At 34.1% G+C, this 26,288-nt stretch overlaps 1 protein-coding gene across 1 annotated transcript in view; it reads left to right on the forward strand.

Moving 5' to 3' along the window:
- The window catches only part of PHTF2 (putative homeodomain transcription factor 2), a 66,055-nt gene extending 40,415 nt beyond the window's left edge, over nucleotides 1-25,640 (forward strand). The window contains exons 9-18 of the mRNA XM_084897823.1: nucleotides 249-404; nucleotides 4,585-4,803; nucleotides 7,866-7,994; nucleotides 9,854-10,126; nucleotides 10,359-10,490; nucleotides 13,371-13,457; nucleotides 18,815-18,970; nucleotides 19,288-19,383; nucleotides 21,969-22,094; nucleotides 23,121-25,640. Of these exons, the coding sequence (XP_084753949.1) occupies nucleotides 249-404; nucleotides 4,585-4,803; nucleotides 7,866-7,994; nucleotides 9,854-10,126; nucleotides 10,359-10,490; nucleotides 13,371-13,457; nucleotides 18,815-18,970; nucleotides 19,288-19,383; nucleotides 21,969-22,094; nucleotides 23,121-23,141 (1,395 nt within the window). The 3' untranslated portion in view covers nucleotides 23,142-25,640. The remainder of the gene's footprint in view (nucleotides 1-248; nucleotides 405-4,584; nucleotides 4,804-7,865; nucleotides 7,995-9,853; nucleotides 10,127-10,358; nucleotides 10,491-13,370; nucleotides 13,458-18,814; nucleotides 18,971-19,287; nucleotides 19,384-21,968; nucleotides 22,095-23,120) is intronic.
- The last annotated feature ends 648 nt before the right edge of the window (nucleotides 25,641-26,288 follow it).

A 26,288-nucleotide genomic window follows, 5' to 3' on the forward strand; every position in this document is an offset into this window, starting at 1 on the left:
ACAACTAGAGCGGTGAAGAAAGCACAGTGAAATCGGGATGTGTCTTACAAATTTATATGTAGATGAAGTGCCAGGATAGTCACTGATTTAAGATATTTTTTCAGAAAACTAAGTAGCACAAGTCACTTTCAGGGGTTTGAAGGTATTTAAAGCTATATGTGAAGCTATATAATTGAAAGTTTTGCACTTTCAAAACTGCAAATTAAGTTAGAAATTACCATAATCCTCTTTGTGTACTCCCATTTTAGGATACCCAAAGGACAGTAACAAATGTTTCTGATGAAGTCTCTAGCGAGGAAGGACCTGAAACGGGATACCCATTACGCCGTAATGTGGACAGGACTTCTGAGAGCATTCTTCGGAATAGAAAGTCACACCATTATAAGAAACATTACCCTAATGAGGTATATACTTTGGCTTTACATGTATACATACATATCTTTTATATATATATATATATATATATATATATATATATATATATATATATATATATTGATTTCAGAAAGGAAGGGGGAGAGAGAAAGAGAGGGAGAGAGAAACATCAATGATGATAGAAAATCATTGATTGGCTGCTCCCTGTACGCCCCCTACTGGGAATTGAGCTGGCAATTTGAGCATGTGCCCTTGGCCAGAATTAAACCTGGGACCCTTCAATCTGCTGGCCGACGCTCTGTCCACTGAGCTAAACCGGCTAGGGCCATACCTTTTTTTTTATGTTACTTATTTACAACTTCTTTTAACAATTAACAATAATTATTAAACGAACATATTTCCCCTCAGTATCAATATCTTATTGTTATATATTCTGGATTGATAGAGTAGCAGTTTTAGATTTATGTGTTGCATATATTCAATATGATAAGTAGCCATGCATTTGTACTCATTTTGTATATTTTCTCTGAAGATTCATACATTCAGTTCATTGTTTACCTTTAAAGAAGTCCATCCTGGAGAGACAATCTGTGAACTCCTGGGTTAGTCTTTCCCACAATTTGAATGTCTTTATGACTAATTGATTATTTCAAAGTTATTATCTTAAGTGACTTTCTTTATGTTCTTGTCACCAGTTATTAAGTTGCCCGTACTATTAAATTCAATCTTTTTTTCCCTCATTTTTTCTGTTTTTCTTTATTGTTTGTTTTTTTCTAAACCCTTTTCTAATTTATCACATCTCTCGAAGTTATCACATCTCTTGAAGCTCTTTAAATAGTAAAAGAATTTCATTCAACTGTATTTTTAGTTTTTATTCTAAAGAACTAAGAACATTTTATTATCTCCCTTCAAGGCAAATTAATTAATTGCTTCTCAGAGGAGGCCTCCACAGTGGAGATATTCCTCCGAATTGAAAAACACACCACATATAGGTGTGGTTCTATGCCTCCGCCCCTTCTACCAGTTTCAGTGTATTTTCTGTACATCTCTAATTGTAGGACTTCAATTCAGCCAGATTTCAGGTGGTTCTGAATGATGGTGGTTCTATATTTTAGTTGTAATTTTGATGTTATGGAAGGCATCAAGTACCCATGTTTACCTATGCCACCAACTTGATTCTCCTCAGGGGCATTTTGTTTTCAAGAAAAGTTATCCAGTCTTTGGTCCATTGGAGAGCCAACACTAGATTAGGCTGCCATGGTATTGGTACCAAAGGGGTTGGGAATGTGGTGGTGTTCTGTCATTCAGTGTGAACTTAACCCCTCTTTCCATACTCCCCCACTTTCTTATCGTTTTCTGTGATACACTATATCTAGTTGGCTTCTTTCAGTCACCTGTTGGGAAGATGATGGATTACTTGATTATCTGGAATGTAGAAGGTTTCCTGGGGAATTGATAGCTTTGTTTAAGCATTTGACTTATTTTCTTCTCTGTCCCTGCTTTGTTAACTCTACAAGTTTCTTTTAATTTTTCTTTCCTATTGTAGATAAGATTCTCATAATTTATTCCATTTAATAAATGCATTTGGTGGAAAGTACAATGCAGAAACTATGGGCTTGGAATCAAACTATTTAAATGACTTTGGAAAAAGTATTTAACTTCTCTGAGTCTCAGTTTCTGCCTGTATAATCCGGAGGAGAGAGAAGCAGAGCAGCCTCATCAGATTGTTAGGATTAAATAAAATTATGTATAATTGCTTGATTCAAAGCATTCATATTATAAATGCTTATTCCTTTTAAATAAATAATCCTCTCCTCTTCATTTGACTATATGCTGTTTTATCTATCTAAAGATTTGAAATAAGCAGAGTGAATCAAATTAAATGAGCTATTAAGTTGAGCTGTTTTTCCTTAATTCTAAAATTACCTATTTTTAGTCTGTAATCAGCAATTTGTAATGAAATTCAGTGGCCATTAATCACTTAAATATTGCAGATAAAATAGTGTTTGAAATATAAGCAATTCTAGGCAATAATTTTTATGTTATGCCTTTATAAAATGTCCTATTATTAATCAGTATTTGACAAAATACTTTTATCTGGAATTATAGGTATTTCCTTATTCCTGGAAATCACCCATTAGTTTCAGTTAAACATTTGCCCTTTAATCTGATACTTTTTTCTATATCTGAACAGCAAGTCTGCATCAGAATTAGTGATAGATAATAAGCTAGTTTTATGAAAAAAAATTTAAATTAGCAATTAATTACTGGTTGCTTATTACTTGTCCTTGTTATCTAATGAAAATTGTTATGATGAAAACTACTTATGTTTCAAGTATTCTTCTTGACAGTGAATCTGAAATATTTTTGGAGTAAAAAAAAAAAAGCAGACTGATTTTTACCCTTTTTCTGTAATTTTGTTTTCTCTTTTTATTTTTTTATTTGTTTTTCTATTCAATTCGTTCAAAAAAAATTTTTTTTTTTTTTTTACTTTTCTCTCAAACAACCCTACTACAAATGCTCTATCACACACTAAATATCCATGGTGCCCCATTCTAATATACACAAGTTAATTATCAATAATATAACTCACTCATTCAAGATATTATATTACCTGTGGTAAAGATGGTTTTTGTCTTTGGTAGACTTACAGTATACTTGAGAGTTATGATTTATTTGAATATATATGAAATACATGAACATTTAACTAACACAGATAATGTAGATGCTAGATAGCAAGACAAAATTTATTGTCAAATAAATAAAATAACTCATTTCAGGGACAAAGTATTCACTCTGAATAGAAGAGTTTAAACTAACATTTGTTGAACCTCTGCTTTGTACAGGTTTGTATTAAAAACTATAGTGCTCATTTAACTTTTAATATCTCTTTAAGGTAGGTATTATAGTTTTATTTCCCATTGTCGTGGGCTGATTTGTCCCTATAGTCTCTAAGGTAAGCAGCTGGAAAGGGGTAGAGATAGTAATTTCCTGACACTTTGCTGAGTGGGCTCTAAAGGAGAGAAGGATTTATAATGAGAGGTGGGAATATACTGAGAGGCTGGAGTGGCCACGAACAAATTGTGTTTAGGAGTTAAGGAATAGCCCATTGTCACTGCAAGAGAAGCCTGTGTACTGAGAAATGGAAAACAAGGTCCAAAAATAGCCGTTTGAAGAGAGCGTGGTAGGTGACGGAATTTGAACTTTATCCAGGAGAACAGCAGTGGGAAGCCACAGAAGGATTTTGGTCAGAGGAGTGAAAGAACAGTTGTACTTTTGGAAGATTAACCTGGAAAGAGGGAAGGCCTTTTGGGTAGGGGTCAATTAGGAGGCTCTTCTAGCAAACGAAGAATGAATGATATTTGGTGATAGCATAGAAAAATAAATATAAAACATTTTAAAGGTAGAATTAAATCTTAGTGCCAGGATAACTAAAATAAAATCTAAAAATTTCATCACACTTTGCTATAAGGATGGCTGTTATTCTTTACTCAGTAAAAATTATTTTGAATTTATTTAAATTAAAATTTTACTCAAAACTTAACTTACTAAGAAAATAGTAAATTTATTAGGAATTATTTAATAACTTCTTTCTTTTAGTTTTTCACTTTCATATCAGATTATCTCAAACACATGAACTGGCACTTTGTAGCTATTCATGTGTTTGAGATAATTTATGATTATTTATTCATTTTATCAATTTATTGAACTTGTTGTTTTGAGAAACTAAGACAATAGATACATTAAATCAATTATTGCTAAAATAGACTAAGTAAGAAAACTCCATTAAACCATCAATTAAAGTGGGTGACTTTGCAGTCCATGTGATTGTAGACTAGTTTTTGCCTGCCTGAAGTTTCAACTTTGTATAAAGTTTAAGATAAAGAAGTCATTGGTGAAGGGATGTCAAGTCGGGGAGGGGGGGGCATATATAAAACTTTAGACAGTAAATAAATACAAAGAGAAAGAAGTCATAATCTTTTAATGCAAAGTAACTCTTCAGCTGAAATGTGAAATAAGTTTTGATATGAGGAAATTTTGTTACTCCTTAAAAATTAATATGTATTTTTAATATTTTGCTGTTTCACTGTTATTTGACAGTGTGTTTATTGTTTTAGCAAAAAGTAACAATATGTGGTTCTAATAGAATCCTTTGAATTGGAAAGGGTACATAAATTGTATTAATGTCAAAGAATATCTTGATTTCAGGATGCCCCCAAATCCGGTACTAGTTGCAGCTCTCGCTGTTCAAGTTCCAGACAGGATTCTGAGAGCACAAGGCCAGAATCTGAAACAGAAGATGTATTATGGGAAGACTTGTTACACTGTGCAGAATGCCGATCATCTTGTACCAGTGAGACCGATGTGGAAAATCCTCAAGTTAATCCATGTGTGAAAAAAGAATATAGAGATGATCCTTTTCACCAGGTCTGTTTCCAGTTGTCATGGGCTAATTTGTCCCTTAAGTCTCTAGGATGATTTTAATTTCTAGTAGTAGATAATTTAAGCCACTGGTGGTTTCTACAGGCTTTTCTCCTTTGAATGTACAAATTTTACAGAGGTGAAGAAAGAGCTTACATTTAATTAAAATATTCTGGTAAAAAAAATTTTTTTTTAATGTGAGCAGTAGTCTGGATTCATTGGAGCATAGAATCTCATCATTTATGTTATGGTTATGTTTCTGACCTTGCACACATATGTTTCTGAAAAGTTGTTGGTAAATTGATTTTTATAAGTCAACTTGTGTTTTAAATGCAATAGTGTTTTTCTCACTCAACAGACTTCATGGTCAGATTTATTTATACCTGTGATTTTAACTCCAGTGTAAGATTGTAATTCACAGAGCTATATTTCATAAATATCAGATTTGTATCTCCAAGTTCCTATAATAGTGCTGTTGAATAGAAATATAATGAGAGTCACCTATGTAATTTAAAAATTTCTGGTAGCTGCATTAAAATTTTTTAAAAGGTGAAATTAATTTTAGTATCTTTTTTTTTACCCTATATTCAAAATATGACTTCAACATATAACTAATATGAAAAATAATGAAATAATATACACTGAGTGGCCAGATTATTATGATCTCTGAACGCATAATAATCTGGCCACTCAGTGTACTTCTCTTGAGTACCTCATTTACTTGATATCAAAGATACTATAAATCGTGCACCTGATCAGTTTTCCCCTTTGCACTGGCTTAGAGAAAGCTCAGGGCAAATAAGTGGTTGATCTCCAGCAAAAGTCTAGAATACTTTTGGTACCCATTTGAGATACAAATACACTGAGTGGCCAAATTATTATGTGTTTAGAGATCATCATAATCTGGCCACTCAGTGTATATTTTTAATACAAAATGTCTTCAAAACCTATTACAGTACATCTGATTTGGACTAGTCACATCTCAGGTGCCCAGTAGCCACATGTGAGTAGGGTGTACTATATTGGACAACACAGGTCAATGGAACATCTTCATTTGAATGTTACACCATTGCCTCAGCTTTAACCAAATACACCACCTTTCCTCATAAATTTGTTTTTCTTATGACATTCAAAATCTTGGTGAATGACATCTTCATTCATCTGTTCACTGTCCAGAAACCGGTTAGTCATTTAAAATCCTCACTGTTCTTACTTTCTTCTCTTTCTTATCCAAGTCCTCAATGAAATCCTAACAATGAAACCAACAAGTAAACTTAGAAAACTAGAGGTAGAAGGGAACTTCCTTAATCTGATAAAAGGTAGCTATCAAAAAACCTTATGATAAAAGATATATATATATATATATATATATATATATATATCAAAGAACCTTTAATGTTGAAATTTTAGGAGCATTTTTATTAAAAGCAGGAACAAGAGGTGTCCATCACACTGGTTTTTCTATTAAAATTCTACAGTATGTTTGTATGTCTCTGTTTTCAGTTTTGTATGCTCTGTTTTCTAAGACAGATTTAAAGTTCACATTAAAGAACAAAACATCATAGCAGAAGCAGTTTTGAAGAACTACAGGAACTTTCCATATTGGATATAAAAATGTATTTTTTTAAATATAGTAATTAAGGTAGTATGGTATAGGTTTATGCTATAGACTGAAAGTGTCCCACCAAAATATGATCGCATTTGGAGGTGGGCCTCTGGGAGGTAATTAGGCATGAGGGGGGAGCTCTCATGATTATCATTAGTGCCCTTAAAAAGAGGGCATTCTCTAAACCACAAAGTGGGAATCTCACCAGACATTGAGTCTGTTGGCACCTTGATTTTGGACTTTGTAGCCTCTAGAACTATGAGAAATAGATTTCTGTTTCTACGCCATCCAATCTATCTTGTTAAAGCAGCCCGAAACAGAATAATAGACCAATGGGTCAGAATAGAAAACCCAAAAGTAGACATATGCTTATATGGATCCCTAATATATGGCATAAGTGGTATTCCAAATCAGTGGAAAAGCATAGATTACTTAGTATGTGCTTGTGGATCAAGTGATTATCCATACATAAAAATGTATTCCAGATAGTTCCTAAGTGTGAAAAAGCAAAACTTTAAAATACTTAAAAGAAATTATAGGAGAAAATCCTTTGTTTCTTCAATTATGAGAAGGATTTTTTAAACGAGATACAAAAAGCACAAGCAAACATCTAAAAATAGGGGATTGTCCTGGCCAGTGTGGCTCTGTTGGTTGGACCGCCGTCCTGTACATCAAAGGATTGTGGGTTCGATTCTGGGTCAGGGCCCTTAGGGGAGGCAACTGTTCGATGTTTCTCCCTCTTGCTCGTGCGTTCTCTCTCTCTCTCTCTCTCTCTCTCTCTCTCTCTCTCTCTTTCTCTCTCTCTCTCTCTCTCAAATAGAGGATTGACAAATTTGAATATCTTAAAGTATAAAACTTTGGGCTACAAATTAAGTCATAAATATTGTTAAAAGACAAGCTCAAGCTAGAATATATTTCCAACACAATAACTCAAAGTGTTACTGCACAGAGCACACAAAGAACTTTAACAGATGAATAGGTAAAAGGTATACGACTCAGTAGAAAAATGGGCAAAGGATGTGAGCAAGCAACTCACCTAGATGGCTAATATATAACAAGTAAAATTGGTCAGCCTTATTAGTAATTAGGGAAATGTAAAGTAGAACAATGAGATACAATTTCATATTGATCAAATTGTCTAAAAATTTTTAATTGATCAATTTCAATGTTGGCAAGAATGTGAAGAAAAAACTCTTATTCAATGCGGATGTTCATATAAATTTGCCTCACTGGCTCACAGCCTCGCCCACCCAAGCTGGTCTTTGGTCATTACGGCGTTAGGGCCACAGGCCTTTTATAATATAGATATACATATACATATACATATATATATATATATATATATATATATATATATATATATGTGTGTGTGTGTGTGTGTGTGTGTGTGTGTGTGTGTGTGTGTGTCTTATTTATGAAATGGGATAACCGTATTTACCAATTTCTTTTTATTTTTTTATAGAGTCATTTGCCCTGGCTCCACAGTTCCCACCCAGGATTAGAAAAAATAAGTGCTATAGTATGGGAAGGCAATGACTGTAAGAAAGCAGATATGTCTGTACTTGAAATCAGTGGGATGATCATGAACAGAGTAAGTTTTAAAATTTTATTCTTTTAGTTCAAAGATAAAACAGTGATTATTAATATTCTATATAATAAAAGCCTAATGTGCTAAGTGTCCAACCGTTCAACTGTTCGACCAGTCGCTGTGATGTGCACTGACCACCAGGTGGCTGATGCTCCAACCAGCAGGTTAGCTTGCTGTTGGGGTCTGGTCGATCAGGACTGGGTGAGACTGGCCAGACATGCCCTGAAGCCCACCCACCCTGAAGCCCTCCCGCAGACTCTCCCTGGCCGGCCCCAATCAGCCCCAATTGGGATGGTTGATATGGGCCAGCCCTGGAGCCTTCCTGCTGTCTCTCCCTGGCCCTAATCGTGCACTGGTGGGACCCCTCTGCCTGGCCTGAAGGGATTGGGCTGAAACCGGCTCTCTGACCTCCCCTGAGGGGTCCTAAATTGCAAGAGGGTGCAGGCCAGGCCGAGGGACCCCACTGGTGCATGAATCTGTGCATGAGGCCCTAGTATTAATTACTGGAATGTTATATTTATAACTTACTCACCTCACTCTTCAACCTGAAAAAAAGTTATTTGTATTTCCTTTGTCATTGATTTCAAGTGATACCACTCATCTCTTTGTTTTCATTCTTGCAACCAAGAATAGATACAATCTAAAATTTTCTTCTTTTATATTATTCTTTCTTTTGCTTTCAATGGATCAAATTAAAGAGCTGCTAGATATATATAGTTTTGATGAATATTTTTCTTTATCACCCCCCTTTGCTCATTTATTTATTAGTACCCAGAACATTAAATAATTCAAACAGAAGATTTGTGTTGATACTTCCTTGCCTAATTAAATGTATAGAAGTAATGCAGCTGGGTGTAAACATCTTGAGTAGCTGGAAGTAGAGTTAGATGAGAATACTGTGGATTTTAATTTTACTTTTAAAAAAAATCAGATCATAGCTCCTTTAAAGTTTTACCCGATTCTTCTGAACATCTAGTCATGATTTAACTTGCAGTTCTAATTTCTTGTATATTGTTATGCTAGAACTGTTTTACACACTTCATGTAGGACAGGAATTAAAATAACTGGGTATAGAAATTGATCTATTGATACTTCCTCTTTCATGTCTCAGTGTGAGCAATGAAAAGCTATTGACAAGGAGTCTCTAGTTACTGTTCTATATCTTAACTATCTGTGAGCTAGCAGGTTATAGAATGATAAAAAGTTAGCTAGGTGATATTTAAGGTTTCTCCCAGTTCTACCATTCTTATATTTTCCATTATTTAAATTTTAGTTTCCTTTTTTATAATTACCCTACCATCTTTTCCCTTTTCTTATTTAATTGTCCCCCCTCTAACATTTTCTCTCTTCTAAATGGTTTTAGAATTTAAAGATACATCCATTTGTATATTGAGCTCTTGGAAGAAAACACAAATCACAAATTTATTGAATAATTAAATATAATTCTAGATTTTTTAAATCTTTAATGAACTAAATTTAAGTTGATGTGAGATCTCATTCTTTTTAATATTGCAGTATTTGGATATTTCTAACTTTTGAAATTATGAGATACATAGAATATTTTTAAAGATCTGGGTAAGACCAAGATAGTTAATCCTCTTTGCATCTACTTAGTGAATTAGGGATCTTATAATGAACTATTTTTGAAAACTGAAGAAATAACGATTTACTTTTTACACATTATAGACTCTTCAACTTTGAGTAAATTTTATTTTTATTATTCATGTAGTAAAACTAATACATTTTAAGAAACTGATTTTATATTGCTATAAATAAAATTATGCCTAATAGAAATTCATTTTACTGTAGGTAAAATTTGTATAAGTTTGTTTTTTTTTCTTTTTCTCTTTTCTCTTATAAAGGTGAATAGCCATATACCAGGAATAGGATACCAGATTTTTGGAAATGCAATCTCTCTAATCCTGGGTTTAACTCCATTTGTTTTCCGACTCTCCCAAGCTACAGACTTGGAACAACTCACTACACATTCGGCTTCTGAACTTTACTCAATTGCATTCGGTTCTAATGAAGATATCATAGTTCTTTCTATGGTTTTTATAAGTTTTGTGGTTCGTGTGTCTCTTGTGTGGATTTTCTTTTTTTTGCTCTGTGTAGCAGAAAGAACTTATAAACAGGTGAGTATACAGTAGATTTCTGAATAGAGAACATTTTGTCTTTCCCCTAATATTCAAAGTATTCTTGAAGTATTTTAGTATCTCATTAAATCATTCTGAGCTGCTAATTCTTTTCTCATTTTGTTTTTATAGTATTTAACTAAATAAAATTCTAGCAGTCGATATTTTGTTGATTTTTGTTTTTTCGTGGTAATATACTGGAAAATTAATGCTTGCCTTTTGTCTTTTTTAGCGCTTACTTTTTGCAAAGCTTTTTGGACATTTAACATCGGCAAGGAGGGCTCGAAAATCTGAGGTTCCTCATTTCCGGTTGAAGAAAGTACAAAATATAAAAATGTGGCTATCTCTTCGGTCCTATCTTAAGGTAGAATGGTAGTGACAAAAATACTCTTAAAACAAAAATTCCCTTTTCTTTGTCAATATGTAGGTATGTCTTAATGTGTACTCACACAAGTACTTACATAGTGCTGTGTGTTCTTTATACTCAATATGCAGAAATCCAAAATAAATATTTAACTGGTTCTTTATAGTAAAACACCTGAAGTCTAAACGGCTTAAATGTATTTGAGGTAGATGACTAAAGATCAAGTTGTCCTTAATTTATCTTTGTTCATAAATTTCACCAACTTCTACTCATTCAAAAACGAGATTAAAGATTTTGTTTCTACCTAAAATGGTTGTCACAAGCCAGTAGAGGGAGCCCACTGCTTAAAAAAGAGTTTCTAAAATATCTGTAATCAGGATCACCTCTGTGAAGTGGCCTATTGCTATTTAAAAATACTAGCTTATAATTCTATAAAAAGCCATTCCTTTCATGCTGTTCTTTTCTTTAATCTTGTTAAATAACTTTTCTACTTATGGAAGTAGATAAAAAACACAACTCCGGAGAGAAATGGGAAACATCTGAATTAATGTTAGAAAAACACTAAGGATTATTTCTTTGTTGCATTAAATAGCAATGAATTTCATTATATATGGAGTTACCTAAAGACCAAATATCCTCTAACATATCTAGATCTTTAATGCTTCTTATTTTGTTCTCTTTTGAAAAAATCTTTATTGTTAAAAGTATTATGTATGTCCCTTATTTCCCCCATAACACTTTTTTTTTGAAGCAACAATAAAAGAAAAAATTTTCGCACTGTTTATCTAGTTTTCTCTTTAAAATCATTTCTTTTTAAAATATTCATATTGCTTATTTAACTTGATAAATTCAACTAACTTAATCTCCATTGGAAAATGTTACAAATTGGCGAAGATTCTTTTTTGTCACTGTGACATTTCTGTGGTACAGAGGATGAATATGTCTTTGTTGCATGGCTTAGTGAGAAGCCACACAGAATTTCCCTTCTTTATCAATGTTATATAGATATTACATTCTTTTCTACATTGATTACTTTATTCAGCAAACATTTATTTAACTCGAGGCCCGGTGCACAAAATTTGTGCACAGGGGTGTGTCCCTCAGCCCAGCCTGCACCCTCTCCAATGTGGGACCCTGAGAGGGATGTCTGACTGCCCATCGATCAGCCTAACCTAAACGGGCAGTCAGACATCCCTCTCACAATCCAGGACTGCTGGCTCCCAACTGCTCGCCTGCCTGTCTTCCTGATTGCCCCTAACCGCTTCTGCCTGCCATCCTGATCACCCTCTACCTACTCCCCTGCCAGCCTGACTGATGCCTAACTGCTCCCCTGCAGGCCTGGTCTCCCCTAACTGCCCTCCCCTGCAGGCCTGATCACTCCCAACTGCCCTCCCTTGCAGGCCTGGTGCCTCCCAACTGTCCTCCCCTGCTGGCCATCTTGTGGCAGCCATCTTGTGTCCACCTGGGGGCAGCCATCTTGTGTGTTGGAGTGATGGTCAATTTGCATATTTCTCTTTTATTAGATAGGATGTTAACCATGTGCCATCTACTACCCATGAAATGAAATTCTCTACCCTTCTGAGTTTACACTTCAGTGGCATTTAACCCCAGATCTATGAGTTATCTTTGAAGTTTACTTTCTTCTCTTGCATTTCCAACTTACAGTTTATCACCAGTTTCCACCATTCTACTTTCAAAATGTATCTTGAGTTAATTTACTTATATTTGATTCCTTTTCCATTACCTTAATTGAAAACAATTTGGGCTACTGGAGTTGTCTCTTAACTGGCCTTCCAGCATTCAGATTTCCTCCTTCTAATACTTCACTCTGCCAACAGAGATCTCTTTTTAAAAAATGTAGATTTGACCATATACTTAAAATTTTTTTGAAATTCTCCATTGCTCTTAGGATAAAAAATAAAATCTCCAGGGCTTATAATGCCTTTCATGACCCAGCTCTTGCCAATAGTCTCACTTTCTTTCTTCCTACATTCCAGCCACTGTAAACTGCTTCAGTTCTTTCAATGCACTATGATCATTCCCGTTCTGTGCTCTTCCTTCCACCAAACCATTGTCATGTGCCATCTGAGTTTGGTATAAATATCACTCCCTTAGGGAAATCTTCCCAGGCCCACACGATCTTATATTTGGGGGTTAGGCAGGTGGGCCAGGAAAGAACTCTCTAAGGAAGTGATATTTACATAAAACTTCCCACCAATTTTCTCAACGCATCCTATACCTTTCCTTCATAGCACTTATCACAACTTATTATTATCACAACGTATTATCTATGCTTTTGAAATTGATGCCTGACACCCTATTAATGAAGGTAGGGACTATGTCTGTTTTGTTCTCTGCTGTATTTCTTACCCCCTAGCACAGTACTTCATTCTGAGCAGGTGCTTAAGAAACATTTGTTGAATGAACAGTGTTTTAAAAAATGAAATGTTTGGAAGTTATGCTTAGAATTCTAGGCTATATATTCACCATTTCCATTGTGTTGCAAATCCTTAGAAAATAGTAACACTTTAATAAAAATTCACCTAGCAAATTAGGTATATTTTCAATATTATAAGTTACTAGATGCCTGGTGCATGAATTCATGCACAGGTGGTGTTCAGCCAGCCTGGCAGAGGTTGGCTGATCAGATCAGGGGTGAGGCTGGCCGTGGGGGGGGGGGGGGTAGACAGGGCTGGTCAGCCCGCCCTGCCCCCTGGTCGAACTCCTGGTCAAACTCCCAGTCGAGGGGACAATTTGTGTATTAGCCTTTTATTATATAGGATGATCAACTTATAGTGATGGATAAGCACCTTAATTGAAAGCATGAAATTGACTGCTAACTAGTGACTGTATTTAAAAGTGTTTTCCCTTTCCCCCCAGCGTCGAGGTCCTCAGAGATCAGTTGATGTAATAGTTTCCTCTGCTTTCTTGTTGACGATCTCAGTTGTATTTATTTGTTGTGCTCAGGTGAGTTAACTTGTTCTGTGTAAAACTTAGATAATCAGACCTATAAATATTCAGCTTCAAACGTTTTCTAATAAAAAAGAATGAAAGTAATAATATAAGTAAACCTAGTCATACAATTTTGAAATTGGCTTCTTGCAGTTTATTATTTTTTTCAGTAGAATAAGTAAATGAAATATTTGGAAGTTATTCATTTCTGTGTCACACTGGTGGCTAGCATATTCTCAGATGTGTATTGATTGGACACATGATAATTAGTTTTTTGCCTTTAGTTCACCTGTTTATCTTTATTTCCCAAAACAAACTTATGAGTGACTATAGTTATCAATTGTTTCATACTGTTTTCCATGGATCTCTGCTTTACTCACATTTAGCATTTATTTTATACCTTAATTGTTACTGTGTCTTGACTGCCTCATGCTCTGTGAAAGAATTCTTGTTGACCAAGATTAATCAGGAAACAGGAGTATCTCAGAATATATTTTGTGCTATAAAGTTTAAACTTCTATTTCAAGTAAAAGACCTACTGAAAATTCTGCTTTAAAGCATCATACGATGCTGAAAAAATAAAATCCAGCCTTTTATATGTCTGAGTTTATAAGACAGTAAGGGACCAAAATAAAGAGATCATTGAACAACAGAGCAGTTCAGTATACGTGTTAATGCATGGCAGCCCTAGGATAAGAAAGTGAGGTACATTGGCAGTCTTAGTATCTTAGAGACTTGAGATTTTATGCCCACATGAGGACAGAAGATGAGGCCTCGACCTGCATGCACACATTCTTACACATACTTATACAAAAGCCAAAACCCTCAAAGGCCTGTAGTCTGCATGAAAAGATGGAATAAGAAAAGCAGGCTAGCCGAAACCGGTTTGGCTCAATGGATAGAGCGTCGGCTTGGGGACTGAAAGGTCCCGGGTTCGATTCCGGTCAAGGCATGTACCTTGGTTGCGGGCATATCCCCAGTAGGGGGTGTGCAAGAGGCAACTGATCGATGACTCTCTTTCATCGATGTTTCTAACTCTCTATTTCTCTCTCTTCCTCTCTGTACAAAATCAATAAAATATATTTAAAAAAAAAAAAGAAAAGAAAAGAAAAGCAGTCTACCCTGCAGCACAGGAAGACGATAAGGAATCTCTTCTCTAACTTTGCCTACACTCTGGCAAGGAGTTGGGGGAAAGTCTCTCCTAAGAACTGTAGGTTCAGGGTTCAAATGTACATTACAGGTCTTGTCCTGTAACCTCCTATGTCAAAAAGTTATATAAAAGGTGATTGTAAGCTCTTGGATACCTAGTGGATGCATAACCAAGACTGTTCTCGGGTATGTGACTTCTACTTAGGACTCAAAAGATTTTCACAGATAAAGCCTCTTCAGGTTGCAAAACACGTGAAGAAACAATAGAATATGAGTGCATCAACAGATCAATAAACAGCAGGAATAGATCTCCAGCTACTTCAGACAATAGACTGAGCAGATAGAAACTACAATATAAGGTTAGCTTGCTTAAAATGATTAAAGACACAGGTTAACACTACAAAAAAAGAGATTGCTTTAAAAGAGAACCAAACAGTACTTCAGAGAAATGAAAAATATGGCATTGATATTAAAAACTGAAAAAATAGCAGATTGAAAACAGCTAAAGATAGTGAACTGGGAGAAGGGGAAAAAATTGCCCAGAATATAAGACAGTGTTCAACAGGTTGATATATGAAAAAGCGATTGAGACAGGATATTCAACATACATCTAACAAATTGCAGATGGAAAGAAGAGGGAGAGCAATATTTGGAGAGAGAATGGCTAGGAGTTTTTCTGAATTTATGAAAGATGTTACTTTTTTATACCACATTTAGACACATTGTGGAGAAACTGCAAAACACCAAAAAGAAAAAGAAAAATCTTAAGAGCAACCAAAGGAAAATGACTTGATTTCTAATTTCTACTCAAAATTTCTAATTACACCTCAGTCTTTTCTTCAGGGTTTAATTTCCATGTTCCTGAAGTACATCTTATAATTCTTCTGTCTCTCAAAAACACATAAAATCTATTTATTGCTAGCAACAAAAGCCATGAAACATAATAACACTGAAGGTTTTTGAATGTAATAGGCAAACACTAGCCAAGAGGAAGCTGGCAATTTTCATTAATATCAAATGAAATAGACTATGATCCAAGAAGCTTGAGAAAAATTTAAAAAGTAATTCATTAAGAAGACTAATTGTATGCATGTGATCATATAACTTTAAATATATCTATATATAACCAAAGCCTATGGCAAAATACCACATTGAGAGGTTTCAACACATTTCTTTTAGTAGTTGCTAGGTTAAGCGGACAAAAAAAATATAGTGAAAATATGCATCTAAACAAGATAGTCAGAATTTTATTCTAAAATTGGAGAATACATATTCTTTTCAGGCATAAGGACAGTTATAAAACTCCCATTTTCTAAGCTACAAAGTAATTTCTAATTGATATTATCCAGGCCACTTGATCTAGCTATAATGCAGTTAGAAAAGTGACAGCAACAAAAGACCTCATAAATTTGGAAAATTTAAAACATAAATAACAAGTGTTTAAAAATAAAAAGCAAAGTATTAAATTGAAATACTGGCAGAGTTGAGGATTTTTAAAAAAGAATACTAGTATAAGTTACTTTATATCATTAAAGTTGAAAGCTTAGGTGGACAGTTTAACTGACTCGAAAACGAATTGAAAAACAGAAGAGGCCTATAACCATAAAACAATATTGACTCAATGATTTAAAAATCTGCCACCAACAAAAACCTCCAGATGCATCTGTTTTTAGCAGTGAATTTTACTAAATATTCAAATAGACAAGTAGTCCTGCCCTAACTGGTTTGGCTCAGTGGATAGAGCGTTGGGCCTGCGCACTGAAGGGTCCCAGGTTTGATACCAATAAAATAGGTAGTCCTAATCCTATACAAATATAGAAAAACAGCATATTCCCCAATTCATTTTTTGCAGTTAATATGACCTTGATACCAATACCAGAAAGGCAGTATGAAAGTAGGAAACCATGAGTTAATTTCCCTTATTAATAACAGATGCAAAATACTAGGAAGATGAAACCAGAGTTTAATAAAATCTACAATAGCCAGAATTTGGAAACAGCCTAAGTGTCCATCAGCAGATGATTGGATCCAAAAACTATGGTACATCTACACAATGGAATACTATGCTGCAATAAAAAAGAAGGAATTCTCATCATTTGCAGCAACCTGGATGGAATTGGAGAACATCATGCTGAGTGAAATAAGCCAATCAATGAAAAAGAAACACCACATGACCTCACTCATTTGTGTATAATAAAGAGCATTATAAACTGATGAACCAAAAGATAGATATAGAGACAGTATATCAACAAGTAGACTGTCAAATTACAGCGGGGAGGGGAGGAAGATCTGGGGGAGATAATAGATCAACCGAAGGACTTTTATACATGCATATAAGTACAACCAATGGACACAAAACTCTGGGGAGGGAGGGGATGTGTGGGAGGGAGGGAGGGGGGCAAAAAAAAATCAAAATATATTTAAAAAAAAATAAAATAAAATAAAATATGCTATGACCAACATAGCTTATTCCTGGAATGCAAGGATTTTCAACTTTAGAAAATCCACTAATCTAGTTTGAGCTCCTTTAGTTGATTAAATGAGCAAGAAACATCTGATCATCTCAATAGATGAAGAAAACAAATTGGTAAATTCCATTGGAGATTTATAATACAATGACTGGAAAGTACTGTCCTTAATCTGATAAAGTATATCTTTCAAAAGTTGGAGCAAACATTGTACATAAATATTTATTACCTTAGAGGTATTCATTTTAAAAACAAATAAGACGTTTAACCTCTCTTCCACTTCTAGTGAGCATTTTGATAGAGGATATTAACCATTGGAAGACAGGAAAAAGAATAAATGGTATAAAGATTGAAAAGGAAAAAAGCAAAATCATATACTATATGACTACTATCTATACAGAACATCCAAGTGACTTCATAGACAATTTATTAAAAATGTGATATATTTTAGATGATCAAGAATACCAAAAATGGTTACATCAACATAAAAAATTTAATTTTTGTCCTAGAAGCAAGAGAGCAGCAAATTTCCTCTGCAAAGAGCCAGATAGAAAATATTTTAGAATTTTGCCAACTCATGCAGTTTCATATAGTCTTCTCCCTCACTCCTCCCTTAAAGTTTTAAGTTCTATAAAGACACCATAATGAAAAAAATGGAGTATAAGGAAGGATATTGGCAAAATATGTGACTTAAATGGCATTGTTATTCAAAATATATAAACTTTTGAAATCAATAAGAAAAATAGACAACTAATATAGAAAAAGTGGGTATGGAATAGAAAAAGTTAATTTACAGAAGTGGAAATCCAATGATCAATAAGCATATGAGAAATATCCGCCCTAAAAATCAGAAAAAGTAAAACCAAAACAGTAAGAAAACAATTTACACTCATCAGATTGACAGGTATTAAGAAGTTGGATAATACCAAGTTGGATAAATATTTTTGTGGGCAAAAATTGGGCAAATGAAACTGATAACACTGCTGAGAGTATAAATTGCTACAACTGTTCAGAAACAAATTCGTAATACCTAATAAAGTTAAATATGTGAATAATATCCAAGGACCCGGCAATTTTATTCCCATATTTTAACTCTTAAAGAATGCTCTACCTCTATGCACATAGAGATGTATAAAAGAATGTAAGCATTGTGTGTAATAAGGAAAATTGACAACAAAATAAATGTTAATGGAGAGAAGAGACCAGTATATTGTGCTTGATTCTTTCACATTATTGAAGCTGGAATGAATGATTTTGAGCTTCATGTATCAGCATGGATAAATCTTGAAAACAAAGTTCCGTGGAATAAAAAGCGAATTAAAGAATGGTGTGGACAATGTGATAACATTTTTATAAATTGTAAAGTATATATAAAATAATATAGTTTAGAAATAGATATGTAGCTGAACTATAAATTGCATGGAAAAGATAACAGAAAGAATAGGGAAGAAGGAATAATGAATAAGGAAAAGTTTAAAGGGATTTCAACTGAATCTTTTACCTTATTTTTCAATAATCTGAAAGAAATATTGCAAAATATTAAAATTTGACAAAAATGGGTAGAGGCCCCATTGGTTTTGATTACATTAAATTTTTAGGTGCTTGAAATATTAATAAATGTGAAATGTTTTTTTAAATGTAATACTATATTTGTGATCAATCTGTTTGAGGTAAAATATGTTGTGTTTTTTTTCTTAAGAAGACATTGTGTGAATGACAATACTTCTTCATGTTTCCTTTTTTAAACACTTTCAGTTGCTTCATGTGCATGAGATCTTCCTTGATTGTCACTACAATTGGGAACTGGTGATCTGGTGTATCTCATTAACACTTTTTCTGCTGAGATTTGTTACTCTTGGATCAGAGACAAGTAAAAAATATAGTAATACCTCAATATTACTTACTGAACAGGTGAGGATCCAATTGATTCACTTTAGTTGTTATATTCTGAGGTTGATTTGACGGTGGGATTAAAGTGTTTCAACTTTTAAATAATGACATTTATTTACATTTCCTTATTGTAGCTTTTAATTATATTTAAAAATTATTTTCTTATAAGTTTATTGTAAGAAATTTGGAAAATACAATAAGAATATTATTATCACCTATAATCTCAACAACCAGAGACCTACCATTAATATTTTAGCGAATGTCTTTAAATATCTTTTAAAAATGAGTATTTGTTATAACTTGAAGTATTTTTAATTGTTTCCGTTTTTTTATAAAAGATAAACCTATACTTGAAAATGGAGAAGAAACCTAACAAAAAAGAGGAACTGACAATAGTGAACAATGTTTTAAAACTGGCTACTAAACTGCTAAAGGTAAAAATAAAATTTCAAATGGATATAATGTAGAATAGGCTGCTTGACATTATATTTGAGTCCTTTGTAGATTCTACCTTGTATTTGGTCATGACTATCCCACCGTGTTTCCAAGTTATATTTAAGCATATCACACAATTTATATTTTCCCATTGCAAAACCAAAGTAATTCAAATAATTTAATTTTGAAATTTTGATAACTTGAAATTTTAAGACTTTTAATATTGTTTAGAATATTATAGGCGTTGGTATCTTTGGAAATTTTTGCCTCCTATAACTTAAAATAGATTTCACAAAAGGAGATTTGATGTCAATTTGGAAATTTTTTTCATTTTGTATTTCTCAAAGCAATCTTCTACTTGGCCCATGTGCATTAACTTACAAAGTGGTAATACATAATCATCATAATGCTAGAGGCCCAGTGCATGACACTCGTGCACTAGGGAGGGAGGTTCCCTCAGCTCAGCCTGTGCCCTCTCGTGTTTGGGACCCCTTGGGGGATGTCTGCCTGCTGCGGAGGCGGAAGAGGCTCCTGCCACCACAGCTGTGCTTGCCAGCCTTGAGCCCAGCTTCTGGCTGAGTGCCACTCCCCTTGTGGAAGTGAACTGACCACCAGGGGGCAGCTCCTGCATTGAGCATCTGCCCCTTAGTGGTCAGTGTGCATCATAGGGACCAGTCGTTCTGCTGTTCTGTTGATTTGCATATTAGGGTCTTATTATATAGGATATATTGCCAGTAAACATTTTTATATCATTTTTGGTGATGATAAAAAATATAATTTCAGTATATCTGATCTCAGATTACCTCTTTGGAAGTAATTTAATAAAATATTTTTATTACTGCATTGCAGTGTTAGTGAAAATCTTTTTTAAATTCTCAATTTTTATAACAAATGAAATATTCTTAGAGTTGTTTATAAGTGTTCAGAAAACAGTATGAAATTAGTTGGGCCTTAGTGTTATGGTTAATTCTTCACTCAACTAAAAAGCATTACTTTGCTTTAGACTGTGCCTAACAGTATACTAGGCATTGAAAGGGTTCAGCAGGGATGTGTGGGTTTGTTTGATACATACATATTGAGTATCTTCAGAGTGTAGGCACTGTGCTGGACAGGAGGAAGCTGTAAAGATGAGATTTAAGAGCAGCTGCCATCTGTCAGAGTAGAGAGAAATATAAAAATAACAAATGCACAACAGCATTATTTTTTTTTTTTTTAATCATACAGCCTTCTAGTTGGAAACCTGGGACTTAATATAAATTGCTTCTTCTCTCTCATTGTTCACAGCCAAGAAATTCTCTGGCACATTGATTCAGCCTCTTATATATCTTCCAATTCATCCCCTCTTCCCTGTCAATACTGCCCTAAGTGAGACCCTCATCATCTTTCACTTAAGCTTTAGGTACACTGAACTCTTAAGGTATTCCTGCTTCTGGTCTCACTACTCTCTCATCCATCCTCCACCTTGCTGACTGGTGATCTTTCTCACTTGCACAGCTGATTAGTTACTCCCCTAATTAAATTCCTTTGGTGTCAGTTTGTCAGTACAATCAGCCTAAAGAATGACCCTCACATACATAGCCAGCTTTATAAATTTGAAGTAATTCTTTCCTTGTTCTTTGGCTCTAACAATGCTGAGCAACGTCCAGCAATTCAAAGGTGCCATGTTGTCAGTTGTCTTGATGGCATTCCTACTCTCCCTGCCACTAAGTTTCAGTCCCACTGCCTTTTATACATACTTATTTTGTGGAACTGTAATAGTTAAATTATTTATTTGCAGGTCTGTTAGACTGTAAGGTCCTTCAGCGTAAGCACTGAATCTTAATTTTCCAGAGCCTGGCACAGGGCCTGGGACTTTAAATGTTTGAATAAGCCAATTCATTCATTCATTCATTCATTTATTCATTCATCCAAAAATTAATTTTCTCAAAGGAATTTTTGCATATGTATTAATATTGGCAGAATATTGGCTAAATTTCTCATTCTTCTGCAAAAAGATATTATTTAAATTTATATTCTTACACTAAGAAATTTCTCAAACTTTAGCTATTAGACAACACTTTTCTAGTCATTCATTTGGGAGAGAAGTTGGAGTTTCAAATTTTGTTATATAGTGTTGTGTGTGTGTTTTTTTCAGTTATATTTGACATTCAATATTATATTAGTTTTCCGGTGTCTGATTAGGTATTTATATAACTTATGAGGTGATTGATGTCTTGATAAATCTAGTACCTATTTGAGACCATACATTGTTATTACAGTATTATTGATTGTGTACCTTATACTATACTTTATACCTTGTGACTATTTGTAACTGCCAATTTCTACTCCTTAATCCCTTCATTTTTCCCTCATCTCCCACCCCCTTCCCATCAATTAGTTATAGAGTTGTTTTAAAGGAAGTCACCTTCGCCTTAAAAGAACAAAACAATCAGAAAAAATGTATAGTTACTTATTTAAAGTGTTTATTCTTTCTAGAACTAGTCATAACTTGTAACTTTTTAAAAAAATCCTCATTATATATTGCCCTGAATTGTTTAACTGATAATTCTTAATGAATCTGGCTCATGATTTTGTCTTCTTCTAGGAATTGGACAGTCCCTTTAGGTTATATGGGCTTACAATGAACCCACTGCTTTATAACATCACCCAGGTTGTCATCCTGTCAGCCGTTTCTGGTGTTATCAGTGACTTGCTTGGATTTAATTTAAAGGTAAGAATTTACAGATTTTTTTTTTATTATTACTTAGTGCACTGTTATATTTTAATGGCATTTATTTTACCCTCGCTGTTTTGAGATCAGTAATGGAATCATTTTGATAATATTGTATACAATTAATAAAATAATTTCACAGAATGATAAGCATTCTTGGTTTATAATATTGTTGGAACTTTTAGTTTGGAACAGTTTTCATTATAAATACAACTTTTGTGTAGAATAAGTGGGGTTATTTATTTTTACTCATATATTCTGAATCTGACTTAGGTGATAAAAAAGAAAGCCCTATTTCTTTTGGGGGGTCTAAAGTTATATTACTTATCTATAATTAGAGAATTCATGGGGTCCCTCAGCTTGGCCTTCAGGATTAGGCCAAAACCAGCTCTCCAACAACCCCCAAGGGGCCCTGGATTGCTAGAGGATGCAAGCCAGGCCGAGGGACCCCACCAGTGCATGATCGGGTCCAGGAAGGGACACAGGACGTTAGCCAGCCGGGGAGGGACCACAGGAGGGCTCCAGGGCATGTTCGGCCCTTCTTGCTCAGTCCCAATTGGCTGGATCCCAGCAGCACGCTAACCTACCAGTCAGAGCATCTGCCCCCTGGTGGTTAGTACAAATCATAGCTAGCGGTTGAATGACCTTAGCATATCATTAGCATATTATGCTTTGATTGGTTGAACGGATGACTGGACACTTAGCATATTAGGCTTTTATTATATAAGATAGCAATGCATACGCCCTCCAACATATGTTCAGCTGTTAGTGAATAAGGTGTAAACTATTCATATTAAACTAGTTGTATATGTGTATTGCCACTTCCCTGTAAAAGAAAGCAAAAGAAACCTGATTTTCACTTTACATGTTTAGGGTGAATTCTTGAAAATAAAGTGATAAAAGAGCTTAAAAAGTAAAGCAATACTTATGAGTGAAATTTAGATAAAAATAGCGTTATGTGATGTAACTTAATAAATTATGATATTAAAACTGGCTCTAATAGTCACTGCTATTATTTTTCACCAGCTGTGGAAGATCAAGTCATGACAATTCAGAGGAAAGAAGATGTAGCCTCTTTTCCAGAATAAGAGTACCGACTGAGCTGCCTGGAAGCAGCATCCCTGACTCTGCTTCAGGAGTCTCAGCTGGGAAACTGAAGTGTTTACATCCCACTGTCTTGTGCAATTCTTATATTTATTTTACTTGTTCACTGTTTTTTTTTACATTTATTTCAGTCTTTATATTTTATTTTTAGCATTGATGTGTACTTAATTGTTGATGAAAAGGGTGATAAAACTGATATCCATATACTTGAGATCCTGGTAATTGATCATACATGATTGACAAAACAACAGATCGTGAGAATAGAAGCCATTGCTAAGCACTGTTTCTCCATCAATGCCATGAACTTGCCTTACTTGAGGAAAACTTCTTTAACTTTGAAATATTGCGGTGGCCTCAGCTAAACCCATAAAGCTTTTTCTTCAGTAAATCAAGATCCAGTCAGGGTTTCTCTCAAATTATTTTGGATCAATGCCAGGATCTAAACTGATTAAGCTGCAGTTAAGCACCCTTCAGTATTAATATATATAGTATTACGTAACAGGTCAACAAAGTGCTCTTTTTGATGATAAAACTCTTAATAGAGCAATAATTGTAAATGGTTACCATACTGTAAGATATTTTGATAAAAATTTACTAGTTATAGTATTTATTTGAAACACTGGGCTGTTAGCACAGCTCTAACTGTGCATGCTCAAAATGTGCACTTTTTAAAATTGTTGCTTTTAATGCTTATCTTTACATGGGATATGTTATAGTGTACTAGGGCATGACATGGTATCCTTTTGAGTGAGGTATATACTCATCTCACAGGTGAAGTGCCTATTGATGTTACTAAAGTACATTATGTTTACTCAAGTAAAATAATTTTCTCCCCATGGTACACTGTAGTGTATGCTGTTCATACTACACTCAAATGAACAACTTAAGAACCAATAAAATACTCCTGATTGATAATTATAAAAGTACTGTATACCCAAATTTTCAGAAAAGACAGCTTCAGCTTGCAAATGCTATCCTCTAAACTTAAGCTGGTACATCTCCCCTTCCCCATCTCCACCCAGTTAATTATATAAGGGCTATTTTAGATGTTTTTAACCTGGAAAGTTAACCCACCCCCCCCTGCCCCTCCCCCCAAATAATTTGCCAAGTGTCCAAATGAGAACTTACCGTATTTGCACCTTAGGTAAATAGGGCAAATATGATAGTATCTTACTGGGCCTTGATTTTAAGTTGTTATATTTGTACAATCAAGAATATTTTAGGAAATAATTATAACATGAAATGTATTTGCAATTTTTTAAAACTGGGCATCTAGTTTTTAAAACAGGATTTATTTGAAACAATCTGTTTTCTTGGTGCAAGGTGTATCATGTTGAATATCTTCACATTTTTAAACATTTTAGGGAATTTAAAATAAGTGTAAATGATTTCTTTGATTGGTGCAGTTTTAATCCCTAAATCATCATCTTAAGATCAGGAATGTATAGAGAACAGAGCCATGTCGCGATGTCACTTTGCTCTTTCCATTCCTTGTGATCAGCCTCAATTCAGCCTCTGTAGTATATTTTCTTTCTGTAGAAAACAACAAAAGCAATTGTGTTTTATTTGCCTATGTTCTAATATGTTTAATAATGACCAAAGTGCATTCTGAGTTTTTTCAAGGAATGTATTACTGGAGCTTTAAGAACATACTTATTTTCTCATGTGAATAATTAGGCTTTGTCTGATATGTTTCTTCTATTGTCTAATGTTGAAGTTGTTTTTAGGAATTATATTTTATAAACTTTTTCAAAATAAGGTACAAAGCTATTCAGAACTTAACATTTTGCACAGAATATGTCAAATATATTTTGAGAAAAAAAGTACAGCATGAGTTCTGTTCAGAATAAGAGAAGAAACTATTGTATCTCAAAAAAACTTATTTCAGAATGGAAATATTTTTGAGAAAAGTAGCTGACTATACTGATTTAGGGAAGTGCTTGTTTTGGATTGAAGTGCATTTTAACTTGGAGTTGGGAGTTGACTTAACTGTGTACCATATACCTCTCAACAATTTATTAATAATATGTTGAGTTATTTCACTAATGTGGGCTACCGTAAAATACTAAAGAGAAAAAGTTGTCGTTTTAAGCAATTTCAGAACATTAATGAACTGTTTTCAAAGCAGAAAAATTGATATTGCTGCCTTTTAGAATACCATGAATGTAAGAAATTATAATATCACGTAATTCAAAAAAGGCAGTTCAAAGATAGAATTGTGGCAGATATTGTGTGTTAACTATTTCTTTGCCACATGGGTTGTATTTGAAAGTTTGAACAGCAGGTTTAAAATAAAACATTGTATGACTGACAGAGTTAAGCTAGAGGTGTTTTTTATTTTCAAGTCATATACATTTCTATGATAATTTTATTTGACTATAGCATAATCTTTAGTTATAGCTTTTTGGTTTGAAGGGAGTGGAAATAAATTTTTTAAAACTTCCTAACATTTCAGATTTTGTTATTCTCAGAACATGAAAGCATCATACATACACAGGCCTTTTATCAATGATGTTAGACATTATCAACATTTTTTCTGCCAAGCCTATATGAAGGATCCCGCAAATGTTTATCAACAGCACTGGCTCCCCACAGTGCTTACCTCCCGGGGAGTGTACTTTCAAAAGAGTATTTCCACACGATTGAGGATTACTCTCGCTCCTCGGCACATTGAGGACTATTTTAAGATCAGGAATTTTATGGAATGTGAATTTCATTATATTTTCATTGTATTCATTCACTGCTCTATTCCCAGAAAATAATATAGTGTCTGACATATAGAAAAATCCCACTGAATGAATGAGTGGATGGATGGATGGATGGATGGATGGATGGAGTGAGTCACCTAGGGCCTTAAACACCACCTAGTCCAAAATCCTCATTTCTGTAGATAAAAAATCTGAGCCCACAAAAAAGTTAAAAGCTTGCCTAAGGTGCACAACTAGTTAGTTAATGATAGAGCGTACACTCTTCTTTCTCCCCTTTGAAGGTATATTCTGTAATAGTACATGTGTACCTCCTGACCGATCACAATACTTAATCATAGGCAAATTCTGGGGAAGACAAAACTATTGATAAATTATCTTCCTG

This window comes from Pipistrellus hanaki (assembly GCF_964339955.1).
Source record: "Pipistrellus hanaki genome assembly, chromosome: 10".
NCBI lineage: Eukaryota > Metazoa > Chordata > Mammalia > Chiroptera > Vespertilionidae > Pipistrellus > Pipistrellus hanaki.